We start from the raw sequence: 19,269 nt of genomic DNA, 5'->3' as shown, positions 1-19,269 counted from the left end.
GAATAGGAAGAATTAGAACTGAGCGAGCAGGCTGAGATACAAGCCCCTTAGCGACTTCCTGGCTCTCCCTCCTGCCACACTTCCACCAAGTTGGCTGATGCCCACTTGCAGCGGGAGCCACGCTCCGTCTCCCCGGTCTGAGACTGGATCTGGTCCCCGGGGCGAGAGAGGAGCCTCAGGAGCCCCGGCAGTGGAGAGAGCTGCTGAAACAGCCCCAGGGCGGGCACTGCATGCAAGTCTCCCTGCCTCTGTTCTTGAACCTGGAAAATGGCCCTCACTGAGAATTCCTTCATAATTGGGACTGTCGCATGCATTTAGTGTGTCAGTTTGTGTAAAGTGCCCAGAACTGGGTGTGGCATATGGCAAGTGCTCTGGGATCACGCTCACGGTCATGGTCTTCCCTGTACAGGTTAACGCACTTCTCCCAGGCCCCTTCCTGCAGCCGTGCAGGGCGGAGACCCTGCATCCCTGTTCTGATTCCTGGGCTGATGTTATTTCTACCGTACCTGCACGGCAGGCAATTGCAGAAGCACAAAAACGTCCCACGTACACGTAAGTGTCTCCCCCCTCTACCTGCGCCACAGGGACTAAGAGCTCCGCCCTTGATAACCTTTTTGAAGTGTTTTCTGGTGATATATAATTTTGCTAAGTGGAGTGAGTTTGCTTCTCGGGAGAAGGAACGTATTAGAGAATTAGCAGAAGCAGAATGGGCTTCCCAGGATGATGGAACCACGATTAAACACATTTTCACCCGACTACAGGGCCTAAATGAACAAGACACCAAGCAAGGTACAACTGTGAAGGAGAGGGACAAGGGACAGGCGTAGAACAGAGGCTGCTGGTCGGTCAGAACAAAAGTACAAAAAGTCTTTCCGAAGAGTTTAGAGGGTTAACAACCATGCACTTGGGTTTCATCCCATGAACCTGAACCTCCAACTTCGATCTGATTATTCATAATTTTCTAGAAGCAAAAGAACAACCCACACCCAGAACTCAGAAATATGTGTACGTTGATGAGTTGATTTCCACGCCAAATCAAAGTCCCCTTGAGCTCGAGTTTATGAGATTTCACGATAAAAATAATTCAGAGTGTGGGCCTGAGTTACAAAAAGAGGAGTTCAGCTATTAACTACATAAGAATACCAAGAACGACTTTCAAAAATCATACATATGATTTTTTTTTCTTTAAAAAAAAAAGCACATTAACTTCAAGCAGCGCTTGGGCTGCATATTTTATGAGGTTTATTTGTACTGCATATCTTTGATGGGCTCTATTTGTGGCTGCAAGTACAAACATACTGATTACAATCACTCTTTCCTACATTTAGGAACAAAATTAATTATCTGCCAAAAGCAGCAAGGCTTAGATAGATTCTCAGTCAGTAAATGATAATAGACAGCGCCCAAATATAATGACTCCGTTTCCTACTTTATCTGTTTCAGGCATTCTGAGTGCAACGAAAAAAGGAAAAATTAATTCGCTTTCTGAATATTCTTCCGAAAGGATTTGAATTGGGTAATAAGAAGGCTGCATCAGCCCTCCCGCTACCTCCATCCCCTATGAAATATGAAAGCACCCTTGCTGGGTTATATACTTCCCAAAGAGACTTTTTTTTATTTTTGGGTCTTCTAGCCTCCAGAATTTGCCTTTATTTGTTTCTGTTTTACTTTATATAGTAATTTATTTGAATGATATGGTTAATATTTAGACAAGTATTGTTTTACTAGCTGTTTTATAATGTGCTTATACGTTGCTGTATTTGAAATGCTTTATATATTAATTCCACAGTTTTTTATTTTATGAAATCTTTTTTTTTACAATGTTATGGAGGCGTATTTTTGGATTCGTACAATTTTCCCATGTCAAGTGTACGATTTAATGATTTTTATTAAATTGACTTAAGTTGTGCCACCATTGCCACAAACCAGCTTTAGAACATTCCATCACCCCAATAAGATCCTTCATGCCCATTCCAGCATCGCTTTGGAGATGTCTAACGAATTCCGAACCCCAGTCTCCAAAGGGACTTTCACCATAACCCCAGTCCCCAAAGGGACTTTCACCATAACAGAGATTATTTGTCTTACCCTATTAGCATTCCCCCGTACAAGGAAAGGAGTGGTAAACTGCGAGCCTGAGTCCATGCCCAGTATTGGCACTCAGAAAACTGTGCCAGCAGCTAATCATGAAGTTTTGCATTTTATCTTACAAAAGCTTCAATATACTAGAAGAAATCTGTCCCAAAGTCCCTTGTCTTTGCCATTTTTGTGAAGTCCTTGATTACAACAAAATTATAACCACCCCCTCCCGAGGAAATTGCTGTACCGCAATGTAACTTCATGTCCACGCTTCGTGGTGTTCAAAATATGTTTTCAATTTTCCAGGCGGAGGCGGCGAGACTGCCTGTTCTGAAACAGTCCCAGTAGAAAACTTCTGTTGCCAGAGACCTAAGCAAGGTAGCACAATGCACAGCCGTGGCGGGGTGGGGGGGGTGTGGGTGGGTGGGTGGGAGGGAAGCCAAGGTCACCAGTGGATGATGTCTTGCTACAGTTGCCAAGAGTTACCTTATTCCAGGTGGTGGGAAGGGGAATCACGCCGTGCACAGGGCTCCATGCTTTCTGGGGATGCTTCAGCATCGCGATGGAGAGAGAACAAGCATCGGGGGGCATGTCTGCCCTCCCAGGGACGAGGCTGCCCTCACTGTGCTCCCATTCCCTGGCCACTCAACACAAAAAAGGCATCTGGACTCTCCTCCCGGCCAAAGCTGGGAGCACAAAGATTCTCGGAAGATCAGGTCATGGGGTGTGATCTTTGTGGACTTTTGCCCAGTTCGATGAATATGCCTGACTGTCTAACCTTTTCAAATAGACTCAGGGGACCAATCAGTCCTCCATGTAAGTCCTAGGGTGGGATGACCCCCTTAGAAGTGTGGTGAGAGAGAAAATGTCACTCGGCTGAGCTGCTTAGCAATACAAATCTCCCCACTCCAGAGCCTAAACAGGCAAGAAAAGAAATGACCGCGTGGAGAGCAAGGGAGAGAGAGCAGGGGAGAAGGGGCTTTGAAGACCCCCCAAGCAGCAGAGCTTACCCCCAACGTGAGGCAGCCGTCAGGTGCCCCTTGCATACCTTCCTTCTGAAGTGCTCTGAGGAGCTGGGAAAACTGACCCCTGTTTTGTCTTCGGTTGTGCCTTCTGCTCCCCTCCAGCAGGCGGCACGCAGCCCTGCCTTTGGGCCAACCAGTCAGGGCGTCTTCCACAACCTCTAACTGCCTTGCTGGATCCTTCCAAAGCGCTGTGAGCTCGAGAGGTTCTTGGAGCCACCCGAGTTTGGGGGGAATCCTGTGTTGCTAGCCAACTTTCCTTGGGTCGCCTTGGTTTTTTTTTTTTTTTTTTTCCTATACACATAGGCTCCCATCTCTGAGCCAAGGAGTCTCCTGTCTTTAACCAGCAACCATGAAACTGTGTGGCCAACAGACCTGTTAGCTTGCAATTAGGGTACAAATCTCTGTGACCCTCCACAGTTCCCGAGGACACAGTCTAGCGACATCAGTCCACAGACCACAGAAAGAAAAAACTTCTTTCTACAGGCTCAGAATGTAGAGAACAACTGGTAATCACGGGGCCACTTCTTGCCAAGGTAAAGGTGAGTAATTCTAGATTCGTGATGGGCCTGCCTAATTTCTTACTACGAGCTATAATATACAATTTCAAGATGAAGCACATACAAAAGCTTCCCCCGTGTGACCACGGTTTGAAACGTACCCAAAATTAACATTTAATGCCTAAAAGCGTTACCAATTTTTTCCCATTGTGTGCTTCCCTTCGATAAGTAGGTAATCTGTGTTTGAAAACTATATATTTCTCCCCACGGGAACCACTAAAGCTATTTTTATTGTGCGTGAAGAAAGAATGGTAGCCTGTAAACATTTTTGTCTTTCCCGAAATAGACCTCATGCAAATAAAGTCGCTTAACCACAGTTCTAGAGGCTGACCTGCAGACACTAATTGGTCGTGAGGCCTTTACTTGTTTTTTTTAATCACTTTGAAACCACTTCGTGCTGAAAACAGCTTGTATGAATTCAGACAAGGTATCTCTATCGGGGACTAAAAAATGAAAGTCCAAAGTGATAGCACGAGGGGAGCAACACTGACGCTCTGACACCTGGGAAATAACCCCAGCCTTCAAACTTGGAAATTCTGATGAGTTACAGTCACTCACACAGACAGCAGAATGTAAGAATTTGATAGAGTGAATTATTGCCAAGGATCAACAGAGAATCTAGCACACATAAATACTGACTTCGCCGCAGGTATCTTCAGAAATTCCGGCAAAAGAAATGGATGTACTTGGATACCGGAGTAGGTTAGGTTCTCAGTACACAATGTCCCTGGCTGAGGAAACGCCATCATGGAGACCCGGATGTACCATGAAGGGGCAGAATCAAAGGCAAATGCATTAAAATCCATCCGTTGGTCTAACAGGCAGATTCCAAACATCACCACGGGAAGATAAGCGATTCCTCGTCACTGGCACCGCTCAGAGATTCTAGGCAAAGTCATTCAGCTGTGTTGCTGGCCCTTTCTTCACCTGCACAGACAGTCCTTCTTCTAGAAACTACTCCGCACCTTTAAGTGCTATGAAGACTAAAAGTCTTGTGCCTTTTGGTCCTTCACTGGGAAAAACTACAGCAAGAGTCTCCAAGGAGGGAGAATGAATTCTAAAACCTGATTGTGCAGCTGGAAAAACAGTGGAGAGTAAGACAGGATATTAAATAAGATGGTAAAAACCGAGTTAGCCTGTGTTCAGGGAATGGAGATTCTGGTGAAGACAGAGGGGAGGTATTTGAGACAGCCACAGAGTGACAGTTAAAAGCATGAACTTTGAAGTGTGACAGTTCCGGCTTTAGGTGTTAGCTTTGCTACCTGCTCGCCAAGTGACCCCTGAGTGAGGTAACAGAGTCAAGGTCATCTTTCTGCCACTCCTTGTGGCTCCCAGTGTCTATCGCAGTGCCTCGGCCATTCGGGGCTCATTAATGTTTCCTGAAATTTCAGATCATGCTAAAATAATTATCACAGTGAGGAAAGACTGGGAGAAGGAGTGGTGGAAGGAAAGGTTGCAATTTTGCCCAGCGTTCAGTGAAGCGTATAACAAGCCATGGTAATGAACTCGTGGGAGAGGAGGCCGAGAAATTCTGAGATGAATCATTAAAGAAAGAACATGAGTACAAATGGAAAACTGACAGTGCAAACAGCCACATGAGGGTATGTACGGTACAGAAAGTAAATGAAACCACAGAGACTTTTGGGAAACTTTCTGGGAGAGCAGTAAACACCAAAAAAGCTGATTATTAATCATTTAATCAATGGATAGGAAATACACAATGGTCATGCCTCTAATCTGCATACTGGTATGTGGTAACGACAATCAAAATCGTTTCTGAATAAAAACAATTGCATTTTTAAAAGAAGGCTGTCGCATTTGACAACATGGTTGTGGTGCGACAACAATGTTGAAAATGTACATACTGATGACTGTACATATTTGTGTTTGCTTCAAGGTCTAAGATGTGAAATTCAATAATGTGCTGATACATTTAAGAGTGATGCTCTCACCCAAATACTATTCAAAAAACCTGCTCAGTATTCACTTGGGGCCATGATATTTAACCTAGTTCACAAATGCAGATGAAGGGTCAAGAAGGATCTATTTACAGTCCCATCATTTAAGCCTTCTTGGACATTTCAGTACAAATTTTCTGTCTCCTTCCTTTTCATTCCTCCCTTTTCTTTCTCGGTCTCTCTTGGTCTCTCTGTTCCTCTGTCTCTCTCTCTCTCTCTCTCTCTCACATACGCACACATTCTCACACAATATTTTAGTCACCTCTTTAGACAAAAATGACATGAAATGTCCTGGCCCTTCAAACTAAGTTTAAGAAGAACTCATTGTCCGCTTGGCATTTAGAAAAATGTAGTAGAATGTGTACGGGACCGGGATTAAGCAAGCACCTGCCACGTGCCTTGAACTCTGCCAGGTACTTTGCACCTGTCATTTCAATTCATCTCCATATAGCAACCCCATTTCACAGATGGGAAATCAGAGGTCCTAGCATTGCCAGTAACTCCCAATCTCTGGGCCTTACTTTACCTTCTGAACAAGGTGGTTGGATTTGCTCCCAAAGGAGTATCAGAATCAATTGGGGGTACTTTTAAAATGATAAGTTCTATTACTAATTCTCCAGCTTCTTCACAGACCTGTGGAATCAGAATCCCCAGGTATAGACTCCAGGGGTCTGTTCAGCATGTTCCACAGGTGATAGCGATGATGAGCCAAGTTTGGGAACAGGCTGCTTACCACCTCTGGGAGGTGGAAGAAATGAAAACTATCTTAGGGAAAACGAAAGCACTAACAGGCCATACTTACAAAAATTTAATACTGCCCCCTCCATTTAGAAGACCAAAACGTCCTTCATAATCTGGGGTAGATGGGAGCCACCAATGCAAGGAGCAAAGTCCCAGTATGGCAGGCCTCACGGCACGGCCCATAGTTGGCTAAAAAGGCTGTCTCATCAGAACTCAGAAAGAGCATATTTTCAAAGAGGTCTCTCACCACAACTTAACCTCAAACAGGACGGACTGGCAAGATTTTGCATTTTATCACAACAGGCAGGTGAGTGTGCTACAGCAGAACCTCATTAATGCTTTAGTTTTAAATCAGCTTTTGCTCTGGGGCATTCTGCAGGGTTGTTAACATGAATAGACTTCTGCAGTCTACCCAACCCTCACTTCCCCTCACCCCCCACCCATAAATGGCCCAGCCCCTTTCTGGCCTGTATGGAGTTTGGGCTGGATCACACCTGGCCAATGATTCCCCCACCCCCACCATTTGGGATATATCACTTAGAGCTGGTGGTCATAAACCAGTAACAAGGCCGAGTTTACATATGCTTTCTGTTCTAGTTCAGGCATTCCCTGGGGAAGGCAGACTTCACGCTCTCATAACCAGCTGGGAGCTGGGAGCAATCAGGCCCTTAATGGCCAAAACAGAAAGGGACTGCATCACTGAGCACCTCTTGACAGCCGAGGCCTTTCTTCCTGAATGATAATGACATGAAATGTACACCCCCTGCACGTGTGTGCGTGTGTGCATGCAGACGTGCATGCAGACACGCATGCGCACAGGCAGGCGCACGTAGGCACCTAAAATCCAGCAGGTCCAGCACCCCGAAATAGCTATCCAATTTAAGTTCATGATGTCTTCACAAAATCCTAATGGAGCTTTTAGAATGAAAAGTCTGGACAGTCTAATGGGAGACAGACCGGCATGGTAGAAAGAGGAGCATTAGACTGAAGCCTCAGAAGACCCTGCATTCTAGTCCTTTGGCCTCTTCCATGAAATATATAACTTGGGGCAAGCCTCTCCGAACTGTGTTTCTTCATTTGTAGCTCAATGGAATTGGACTAGCTAATCTCTCATGGCCCTTCCAACATTCACATCATGGAGAAATGTCCACTACGGTGAAATTTATTCAGCTACACATCTGTCTGTCAACTAGACCGACATTTTTAAGACTTAAGGATTATGTCTAGGGTAACTATGAATACCCAGCACCTGGCAGAGTGTCATGAACAAAGCAGCTGCTTAATAAAATGTTTACTAAATAAACCTTCATGCCTAGAGCCCCATCAAAATGGTGCCTTTAACCTGTTACCCGTTCCCCACCTTATTTTTTGTATTTAGAAGGAGTACAGGAGAACATGTTTTGAAGATTCATTATGCTGCCATCAAGTGACCAATATCAGAGGGAACCTTTAAACATTTCCATACCCTGTCTTTAATGTTGTCTCCTCATTTTTCCTCTTATTAAAGACATCTCCACATGCCTGGCACCCCTGCGTTGTGTGTGACACATAGTGGGCCCTCAATCACTGTCAGATGGGGGAACTTACGAACACATCAACTTTTCATTTTTCTGCTTCTGTGAGATTTACTTTTGTAGAAGGCCCCAGAATCTGGCCTCAAATTATAAAGCAGTCAAGGGAATAATTAGGCACTGAAGAACACTATCGTTAGATAAGACATTTCTGTTCATTTTACTATAAAATATTTTCTCAGTAAATGTGTTTTAAATGGCTAACATTGTGAATGGGGCAATTAGAGCAGCTCCGTGGATAACCATGCCTCGGCTTGCACCATCTCTGTCCTCCTTCCTAGTTTAATTCACCAAAGAAACCAATTACCCCTATCGCTTTGTATTTCCTGAGTTTAAAGCCAGACTAAATGGCCCGATCTGCCCTCCACATTTTGGGTAAGCAATGGCTCTGAGTACACAGCGGTTGCACTGTGTAGAAGCTGAGAGCCTGTGTCAACCAAGCCATCCCAGCCCGGGTCTGAGTCCCAGTTCCCCTACCTTCTTTAACAGCTTTGAAATCCCTCACAAGGGATTGAACCTCTTTAAGCTGCATTTCTCCCTTTGGACCTATCTCGTGGACTGCTGCGAAATAATATTAGGTGAACTGGCCAGCAGAGCCCCTGGAATGTGGCTGGAGTTCAACAACAGTAGGGTAATATATGGTTTTGCTGCCTCCGTCCGTCCACCCAGCTGGCAGCATTTGGGGTCAGTCACAATGACCTTCATGGGATCTGCTGGTAGCTCTTGGCCATGTGTTCTGCTCTACGCTGGAAACTGGGTGCCCCCCTGCAGTTCTGAATGTGAGCACTCTAGCTTGGCAGGGACAATGTGACTGAAACCAAGACAACTGCTGCTCCTGTCACAGAGCCCATCACGGGGAGACTGGTATAAGCAAGGCTGAGGAAATAACCGCTGGACCGCACGGAAGCTTCGCCTCACTTGAGTTCTTGTGTATGCTGAGTTAGTGACTTCTGGCTGGGCCTCCTGCTTAAAGTCACCACCCAAAAGGGTGACAGGATACATGCAATTAAGACCATGAGAGGGAGATCAGAATCAGAAAAATTGGTGATAATGTAATTAAGGGGAAACCTGATCCATTTCTGGATCGTGGCTCTTCTGCGAACTAGAGCTGGGTGCCCTGGGGTGAGTTACAGTTTCATGGAGCTTCTGTTGCCTCACTTATGAAATGGAGGTAATTACACCCACCTCACGTGATTGTCATGAGGATTACAATGACTAACAGCAATGGAAAGGACTTACCATGGACCACATGTATGCTAAACGCTTTAACACGTGCTATTCTCTATAAAGAAGATATTGGTTTTAGCCTTATTTTATGAATCAGCCGTATGACAGATCAAGATAAGATGATTCACCCAAGGTCTCACAGCAGGTAAGTAGGTGGAACTAAAATTCAAGCCAGGCATTATGACTCCATAGCCTGTGGTCTTTTTCTTTTTTTCTTTGAAGACTTATTTATTTATCTTGAAGGGGGGCAGGAGAGAGATATAGAGAGAGAGAGCTCGCACAAGCAGAGCGAGGGGCAGAGGGAGAGAATCTCAAGCAGACTCCCTGTGGAGCTCAGAGCCTGATGCAGGACTCGATCCCATGACCCATGAAACCATGACCTGAGCCGAAATCAGGACTCGGACGCCTAACTGACTGAGCCACCCAGGCGCCCCCTGCATAGTCTGTCATCTTAATGTGCCCGTAGCTCTGTGAGATCACTCAGTCCCTCTACCATCTCTGCCTACCCCCTGATCTTCCCCTCACTCCTCTCCTTCGGCACTGGATGTTGGCCAGGCTGCCCCACCCCAATAGGACCCAATTCCTCAGAAGACGGCAGACTGGTACTCACGGTGGTGGTCAGCTTTCCTCCATTCTTCTGGACATATTGGATGGAATCGTGGATCGTTGAAAAGAGACCAAGCAGGACGTTCTCCATGTCGTAGATCCTGTACATGCCGTTCACCAGATCCTCCAGAGACAGGATGTATTCTCGCCAGTACTTGTCGATCTCCACCACCCCGGCCATACAGCCTTGCATGACCACGTTGCAGTAGCCACCACAAGGCTTGACCATCATCAGTCCCTGGCAGTACGAGCAGTACCACATTCTAGTGAGCATTCGGCCACAGTCTTTACTGAACTTCAGGTGGTCGGTGGTGTTGATCACCTCAATTCCGAGATTCAGGGCCTGGAGGAAGATCCGGGTAACTTGCAGTGACTTGGAAACCTGGGTCATGATAAGCTTGGGGAAATTCCCAAACACTTTCAGGTCACGCCTTGCCCCTCGGAGGCACTCATTGATGTCTAAGGCTGACTCAGGCAGGCCGGGGTTCATAAGCTGGGTGTAGATGACCGGGAACAGGCTGTCGAACAATTCATTGACCATGTCATCCACGTTGATATCAGAACCCAGGATGTACAGAGACACGTCGGTGAAAAATTCACCCACAAACTCGAAAGCTTGTGGGGTCAGGCTCGGGTAGTTGTTCTTGAACATGGTGTTGGTGTAGTTCTTGGCGTGGCGGACGACAATTTCAAAGGCCTCTGCAAAATAAGAGATATAGAAATGCCCCGAGATTAAAGCTTGAAAACCCAGGGTGTTGAATTTGAGATTTCTCTATTGCTGTGGTGATTAAAGTCCCATTTGCCTTAAATAATTGACTCATATTCATTTCTGCCTCTACTCCTGCAGCTGTTTGTTCCTATAAATCAATTTTCCTTTCTGAACATGAAGTCCAAACCCTGATGTGTGCATAAATTCTTAAACACACAAATTGTATTTCAAATGACAAAAGCCAGGATTCGGTTAACATTTCGGCCTCTCATGAAAATATTGATTAAAAATTGGCCAAATGAGAAGTTACTTCTCTTTCTCTCCTTGATTTATTCAGTTAAAAAGAAAAAGTATTTGGAGACATTTCATTTTCAGACAGAGATAAATATTTGACAACAAACCGTATACCACCATATAAACTCACATAACAATTTAAGCCCGTTCAGCCCTGGAGGAGAGGCGAGTTCTTAGCCGGGAATAAAACCTATCACGATTTAATCATTTTTGGTAGATTTTCTCAAGATAACTTTAAAGGAAGCAATCTGACAGATTGCCAGAACTGGAAATGGAATGTATCCCCCAAATGGGTATCTGGATGGAAAAAAAAAATAATCCATGTACTTATCTATACATTTGATACTGCAAATAACACCTCTGGTATTTGCAAGCTGAACATCTGGAAGGACGACTGCTAAGCTTCCTTGGTGAAGTTTGGCTTCCACATGCTTATCTACTCTACAGAGACTATAAGTTCAAGATTACATCTGCTGCCCCTACCCCCTGGCACAAGGCCCAATTAGTGTCATTGGTTTGAGAAAGAAAGTAGTAATGTCATCATCTCATTTTCTCCAAGCTGAAACACTCCAGATGCAAATTATCCCAAATAATCAGAGTTCCACATTTATATGAGGGAAGGGAAAACAACCATAATGATAGGGTTTTCAAGAAATAAGACAGCTTCAAAACAAACAAAAATAACCAAGTTTCCTGGGACATTTAAAATGAACTTAGTACTTTCTTTCGTTTCCTTCCAAAGTGCAAAGGTCCATGACAGATGTAGTCTAAATGATGCCAGTTCATGAGCCTTGAAAAATCAAATTATTACTACTTTCAGACTTCTATAGAGACTGCACTCTACCAGCTCCTTGGGATCACTTAGTCCAACATCACAGTCATCTGTAGCAGAAGTGAGTCTAGGCTGTGCCACCACCATCTGCTCCGGATCCCTCACAAGGTAGAACATGCTTGCTAGATTCTTCCCTGGGGCTTATGACATGCCTAGCAATGGTGAACAGATGCCAGTGTAATTCTACTGGGCTTCCAAGCCCACTGGAGAAAGTTAATCTTCATTTCCATCAACTGCTATGTGCTCATTTGTTTGTTTTGTTCTATTTTGTTTAGAACATAAGGCAATTCCTGGAAAAGTCATCTATTTTATGGCAATTTCTTCCTAACCCCACATACTACTCTAGTCTCAATCCTTGTATCTCGAGGCTGAATGAGGCCATGAAGCCAAGAGATCATCCAGTCCAATACAAAGGACCGGTCAATGAATTCTTTTATGTCATCAGAAATTTGGAGATTTAATAAAACTATTCATTCATTCTAATTTCAGCTACCCATCATGTATTATATATTAGGCTGTGTGGTAGGTGCTGGGGGTATAGAAATCCTGAGTCAATGGACATAAATGGTAGATCATCCCATCTTAAAAGTACTCGTGAGCTATATGCTTTGGTGTTTACAAAGCGTTTCCAAGAATATTATGATATCTGCATTTTACAACAATCTTCTGAATTTGATATTGTGATCCCCATTTTATGGTTGATGGGACTGATGCTCAGCAGAGTTTAAGCACATTCCCGGGGTCACATAACTGCAAAGCAGAAGTAGCAAGCTTAGACTAGTGTCTCCCAGCCACGGTTACACTCTAGCTGCCCTCGGCCCTAGAGCCAGCACACATATCCTCAAAAATCTTTGTAGAAAGTTAACTTCTTTTAAAGCTCATTATTTTCTCATTGGCTTCGCCTCTCCAGGTGGAAATGTATTAGAAGAAATTGCAGCCCAAAGACTGACAAAACAGAAGCCCACTTTCACCTTTGCCTTAGGGCAGCATGAGGTAAAGGAAGGAGGACTGCTACCTTAAAATGAATTCTCTACAAGGCAAATTTCATCTCTAGCCCACAGTGCATGTGTTCTCTAACGTGCAAGATATATGACAGTGAAATTCCGTAGACCGTACTGCCATAACCCTTTTTTTTTTTTAAGCTTCTGCTACCAGCACTGCTGGATCAATAGAAAAAGAAAATTACAAAAGATCATGAACTCTTCTACAGAAAGAATAACAACAACGCATATTGCAGGGGGAAAGGGCTCCAGGTTCACATCTAACCTCAAGCTCACATGTGCTCCCTGCTCTAACTCTGGCCGCTTGGAATCCACTTAGCACATCCCTGGGTTTTGCCTAACCCCCTTACTTCTACATCACAGGACAACAGACCAAACCATAACTGCTCAAGCAAAAGCTCCTTGGGGACTTCGAGGAGCCCATGCGAGGTGAAAAGTGTTGCTCAGCTAGAGGTTGGCAACTGGAGATTTCAAGAAATGAAGCCAAGGGCTAGAATTACTGCAAGGAAGTTCAACCCATTGATTTTTTTGGTGTATGTGGGGGGGTGGCGGGGAGTCAGGTAATAATGTACACTTAAGCTAGAGGAGGATTTCCTCTGTCTCTTTTCTGGAAAGGAGTTGAGAGTTATGTCCAGGAAAAATTGGAACAATATAAAAATCAGAGCTATAAAGAAAAATTTGGCACTGAACCCTAAAAAATACGTTTTACAATATATAAAAAGCTAAATGATACAGATAAATAGCGCTAATAAACTGAGTTAATATACATCCCAATATAGCATGTTTTCTAGATTTGAAGATGCCCCCATCACTATCCTGGGCACCACTACTTGGACACACTCTGGTGTTGTCAACATCGTCCTTAAACTATGTTGTGCAAAAGGGGACACAATTCTCCAGATGTGATTTCATAGTGAATTTTGCAATCAGGCTATTTATTACCTCTCTTTAAGTGGTCCAACAACTCCTCCTGCTAACCACCCTCCCTACCTCTGGACATATAGACTACCACTGTAGCAAAATGACCATCTTTAGTATTTGGTAATGATGTTTCTGGATTCAGACCCAGACAGAAAGAAATGTATTCTCATGGGCCTTTCCAGTAGAAGGCTGCATACTTTCAAAAAGGAGATTACACTTATGGTTGGAAGAGAGCTGCTGAATTCCTTCAAGCCCTTAAGAATAGGGCAGTCCTTAAAGAAGCAGGTTCTTTTTTCAAAGCATTTTCCCCCATATTGTAAGAATGGCAAAAAATGTTCTAAAAACGTTCTAAATTTCTAGAATACACGCTAAGTAATAAGTTGGACTCAAAATGGTCCTTGGCTTCAAGCACAGGTACTTTAATGGAAAAAGTAACATTTATGTGGGACCTGTAGCATATGTGCCAGGATCTGTGGCAAACTTGCTCACATATGTCCTCTCATTTAACTTTAACATAGCCATATGTATTTGGAGTTATTTTTATTTGACTGGTGAGGAAACTGAGGCTCAGACAGGTTAAATGACTCTACAAGGTACTACCTACAATTACAGACCATGGCCTGAATATGAATGTAGGGCAGTCTAGCACCAAGCCCCTTATTAATCTTACAATATGCATCACCCTTGAAAACTGGATATTTGAAGACTTCTGGTCTTGGTGGCAACATGCAAAGAGCTTAGAATTCATTGTTCCCAGGCTCCACAGCAACATAATAGCTGAGCAAACTGAAAATCAACAATTCTTCTTAGACCCTTCAAGGAACTGAGGTCACAGGGCAAACCATCTCCCTGAAATGTGGGAAGATAGGCAAACACAGAGAATCACAGGTACGATCACATCTTACCTGGAGCAGAAGCCACTAGAGCCATCAACTAGGAGGAACATTTATAGGACAATTTTGAAAAAATGACAGACAAAATGTGAACTAGCTTGAGACCTAAAAGCTCCTGGGCCCCCAATATTATAGGGCCCCCACACTTCCATGGGATTTACCTTCAGGAAACATACAGAGCTCCCATGGTGAAGATCTAAGAAAAGTCTCCTTGTTTTCAGGCAGCGGGAGGAGAAAAATAATAATTTAGGAATATACCATGAGCATTCTCCATAATAAATATCTGCTCTCCAAAGGACACCACTTTACCAAAGGCTAATATATGTGGTAGGAGGGCAATTAGACAAGTCTAGGCCCCTCTAGTTCTCCTGTTCTATCTTAAGGGAGAAGACAAAAGCTGAGAAAACCTTATGAAGGTCACGGCCCAAGACCTAGACTCACGGAAAGCCTAAGATTAGTTATAAGATTGCAGTCCACCTCAACTTCTTCTATAATTTGGCATCAGAAAGACAAAGACCCTATTTAAGAAAGAGTTATTAGGGAAACCCAAAAACAATTGGTGAGGGGAAAAAATAAAACAAGGGAACTACAGAAAACTAAAGCTGCTGGCATTTATAGTTACAGCAAATATCAAATAGCCCAGTTCCATAAAAATTCACACTAAAAGGGGCGCCTGGGTGGCTCAGTGGGTTAAAGCCTCTGCCTTCCACTCGGGTCATGATCCCAGGGTCCTGGGATCAAGCCCCGCATTGAGCCCTGCATTGGGTTCTCTGCTCAGCAGGGAACCTGCTTCCTCTTCTCTTTCTGCCTGCCTCTCTGCCTACTTGTGATCTTTGTCAAATAAATAAATAAAATCTTAAAAAAAATTCACACTAAAAGTGTAAATACCTTAGTTCCTATCACCCTGTATCATGCCTTACTTTCAACAGTCATAAGCCATGCTAAAAGGTAAGAAAAACAGTTTGAAGAGACAAAGCAATAATCAGAATCATAATCAGATATGGCACAGATTTTAGAAATATCAGGCAGGGAATTTAAAATAACTATTATCAACATGTTAAGGGCTATAAGGAAATAAGTGAACAACATACAAGAACAGATTGGGTAATGTAAATACAAAGATGGAAAATGTCAGAAATATCAAAAGGAAATGTTAGAAATCAAAAACACAAACAAATGAATCAGTGAGCTTAAAGAAATATCCATGGAAAGTTCCTAAACCAAAATGCGGCAAGGAAAAAAAAAAACACAACAACAGAAAAGAACACCTAAGAACCATGAGACAAATTCAAAAGGTGTAGAATATGTGTTATTGCAATTCCAGAAAGAGAAGGTAGAGAGAACAGTGCAGAAGAAATATTTGAGGTAATAATGGCCAAAATTTTCACAAAATTCATGGTAGACACCATCCGAAGGCCCAAGAGACTCAGTGAATAACAAGCAGGTTGAGTATCAAAATATCTACTCCTAGGTATATCATAGTTAAACTGCAGAAAACCAAAGAGAAAGAGAAAAATCTTCTAAGAAACCAGAGGAAGAAAAAGTCATCTTATTGAGGAACAAATAGAAGAATTGTATTAAACATCTCACCAGAAACCATGCAAGCAAAAAGAGAGGGAAATGGGATGCCTCGGTGGCTCAGTTGGTCAAGCATCTGACTCTTGATTTCAGCTCAGATCATGATCTCAGGGTCATAAGATCGAGCCCCACGTCAGGCACTGGGCCTGAAACCTGCTTAAGATTCTCTCTCTCTCTCTCTCTCTCTCTCCCTCTGCCCCTTCCCCACCCTGCTTTCTCTCTCACTCTTTCAAAAAAGAGAGGGAAGTGAAATATTTAATGTTGAAAGAAAAAGACCTCACAATGTAGAATTCTGTTTCCAGCAAAATTTTTATTGAAAAGGGAAGGAAAAATAAAGACCTTCTCAAACAAAAATAGAAACAATTTGACATAGTAGACCTGCCTTGCATAAAATGTTAAAAGCAATTTTTCAGGGAAATTGTATAGGTCAGAAAATTGTGTTTACATAAAGAAAGGAAGAGCATCAGAGAAGGAATAAATAAAGGTAAAATAAAATATTCTATATTTCTTTTTTTAAAAACTGATCTCATAAATAACTGTTCAAAACAATAATAGCAACAATGTATTTGGTGATTATAGGATGTGGATAGAACAGGAGAGAGAAATATGGAATAACCTGTTATAAGGTAGCTGCACCACCAGTGAAGCCATACAGTGTTATTTGAAAGTGGATTTAAAATAGTTTTAGATTGTATGTTACAAACTTTCTGGAAACCACTAAAATTTTTCAAAAAGACGTATAATTGATATGCTAAGAGAAGAGAAAAAATGGAATCATAAAGAATGTTCACTTGGGGCGCCTGGGTGGCTCAATGGGTTGAAGCCTCTGCCTTTGGCTCAGGTCATGATCCCGGTGTTGTGGGATCAAGCCCTGTATTGGGCTCTCTGCTCAGCGGGGAGCCTTTATATCACTAATCACTTTAAATGTCCATGGTTTAAATACACCAAGCAGGGGCACCTGGTTGGCTCAGTTCATAGAGCGTGCAACGCTCTATCTCAGGGTTGTAAGTTCGAGCCCCACGTTGGGTGTAGAGATTACTTAAACATACAATCTTTAAATACACAAGGTAAAAAATAGAGACTAGCAGAGTAAATATAAAAACAAGACCCAACCATAGATTATCTACAGAAAACACAATATATATATAAATATTTATATATGTTATATAAATATAAAATATTTATATATAAATATAAAAATTAAATATAAAGATATAGATAAAGAGAAAGACCATGCTAACGCTAAGAAAAAACTAGAAGAGCTAAATTAATTTCAGACTTTGGAAGAAGGGAAACTATTAGGGATAAAGGTGTCAATTCTCCAAGAAGACGTAATCTTTAATGTGTATGCAACTATCAAAAGAACATCAAAATATGTGAAGCAAAAACTGATAGAATTATAAAGAGAAATATATAAATCCACAATTATAGTTGGAGACATCAGCATCCCTCTGTCAGTAACTAACAAATACATCAGGCAGATAATTAGTAAGGATAGAGCTGAACTGAATAGCACCATCAATCAAATAGATCTCATTGGCATTTATAGGATACTTCATCCAACTACAGCAGGATATACATTCTTCTCAAGCTCACATGGAACATTCACCAAGACAGACCACATTCTGGGCCATAAAGTACATCTAAACCCATTTAAAAGCATAGAAATCATGCCAAGCATATTTTTAGACCACATGGATTTAAATTACAAATCAATACCAAAAAGATAACAAGACAATATCCAATCATTTGCAAATTAAACAACACAATTCTATATAATACATGGGAAAAAGAAGTCTTAAGAAATTTTAAAATATTTTTAATTAAATTAAAATGACAATACAACTTACTGAAATTGGGATGCAATAAAAAAGAATGAAATCTCACCATTTGTAAGAACATGGATAGAGCTAGAGAGGCTAATGTTAAGTGAAATAAGTCAGAGAAAAACAAATATCATATAATTCCATTCATATATGGAATTAAAGACACAAAACAAATGAGCAAAGGGAAAAGAGAAAGACAGAGAGAGAGAGAGAGAAACCCCCAAAACAGACTTTTAACTATAGAAAAAAAATACTGATGGTTACCAGAGGGAAGTTAGGGTGGGGAGATGGATGAAATAGGGAAGCGGATTAAGAGTGCACTTATGATGAACAGAGTAATGTATAGAATTGTTGAATTACTATATTGCACACCTGAAACTAATATAACACTGTATGTTAACTGTACTGGAATTAAAAGAAAAAAACTTAGTAAAAAAAGAAAGATATTGGTGGGATGCAGAAAAAGAAGTACTTAGAAATTTATAGCATTGAATGAATATATTAGAAAAGAAAAGTGATCTCAACTCAGTAAGATTTCAGCAAAGGAAACCAGAGAAAGAAGAGTAATATAAACCTAGAGCAAGCAGAAGAAAAGAAATAATAAAAATTAGAGCAGAAATCAATGAAATTGAAAACAGAAAATCAATAGAGAAATAGGGCACCTGGGTGGTTTAGTCAGTTAAGTCCAACTCTTTTTTTTCAAGATTTTATTTATTTGACACAGGGAGAGAGAGCAGAAGCAGAGGGAGAAGCAGGCTCCCCACTGAGCAGGGAATCCAGTCTGGGGCTCCATCTCAGGACCCTGAGACCATGACCTGAGCCAAAGGCAGATGCTTAATGACTGAGCCACCCAGGTACCCCAAGCGTCCCACTCTTCATTTCAGTTCAGGTCATGATCTCAGGGTCATAAGATCAAGTCCTGAGTCAGGCTCCATGCTCAGCAGGAAGTATATTTGAGATTCTCTCCCTCTCCCTCTGCCCCTCCCCCAGCCTGTGCACATGCGTGCACACATGCACGCACACTCTCAAATAAATATATCTTTTTAGAAAAGAAAATCAATAGAGAAATCCAATGAAACCAAAAGCTAGTTCTTTGAAAAGATCAATGAAATTTAAAAATATCTGGTCAGGCTAATCCAAAAAGAGAGATAAAAAACACAATTTACTAATATGAGAAATGAAAGAGGAGTCAGTACTATTGATTCCATGGGTATTAAAAGAATAATACATGAATATTATGAACAACACTATGGCCATAATCTTGATAAAACTGATGAATTGGGGGCACCTGGGTGGCTCAGTGGGTTAAGCTGCTGCCTTCGGCTCAGGTCATGATCTCAGGGTCCTGGGATCGAGTCCTGCATCGGGCTCTCTGCTCGGCAGGGAGCCTGCTTCTCTCTCTCTCTCTCTCTCTCTCTCTCTCTCTCTGCCTGCCTCTCCGTCTACTTGTT

General features: G+C 42.4%; 1 protein-coding gene across 3 annotated transcripts in view; it reads right to left on the bottom strand.

Moving 5' to 3' along the window:
- Positions 1-19,269, bottom strand: part of LOC111162134 (glypican 3) — a 402,636-nt gene that overhangs the window by 182,257 nt on the left and 201,110 nt on the right. For all 3 annotated transcript variants that reach the window (XM_022526328.1, XM_022526329.1, XM_022526330.1), the window contains one exon: positions 9,769-10,463. In XM_022526328.1, coding sequence (XP_022382036.1) covers positions 9,769-10,463 — 695 coding nt within the window. The remainder of the gene's footprint in view (positions 1-9,768; positions 10,464-19,269) is intronic.

The sequence above is a fragment of the Enhydra lutris genome, unplaced genomic scaffold, assembly GCF_002288905.1.
Source record: "Enhydra lutris kenyoni isolate GAN:26980312 unplaced genomic scaffold, ASM228890v2 scaffoldscaffold89, whole genome shotgun sequence".
Lineage (NCBI taxonomy): Eukaryota > Metazoa > Chordata > Mammalia > Carnivora > Mustelidae > Enhydra > Enhydra lutris.
This window is presented reverse-complemented; position numbering and strand designations above follow the sequence as displayed.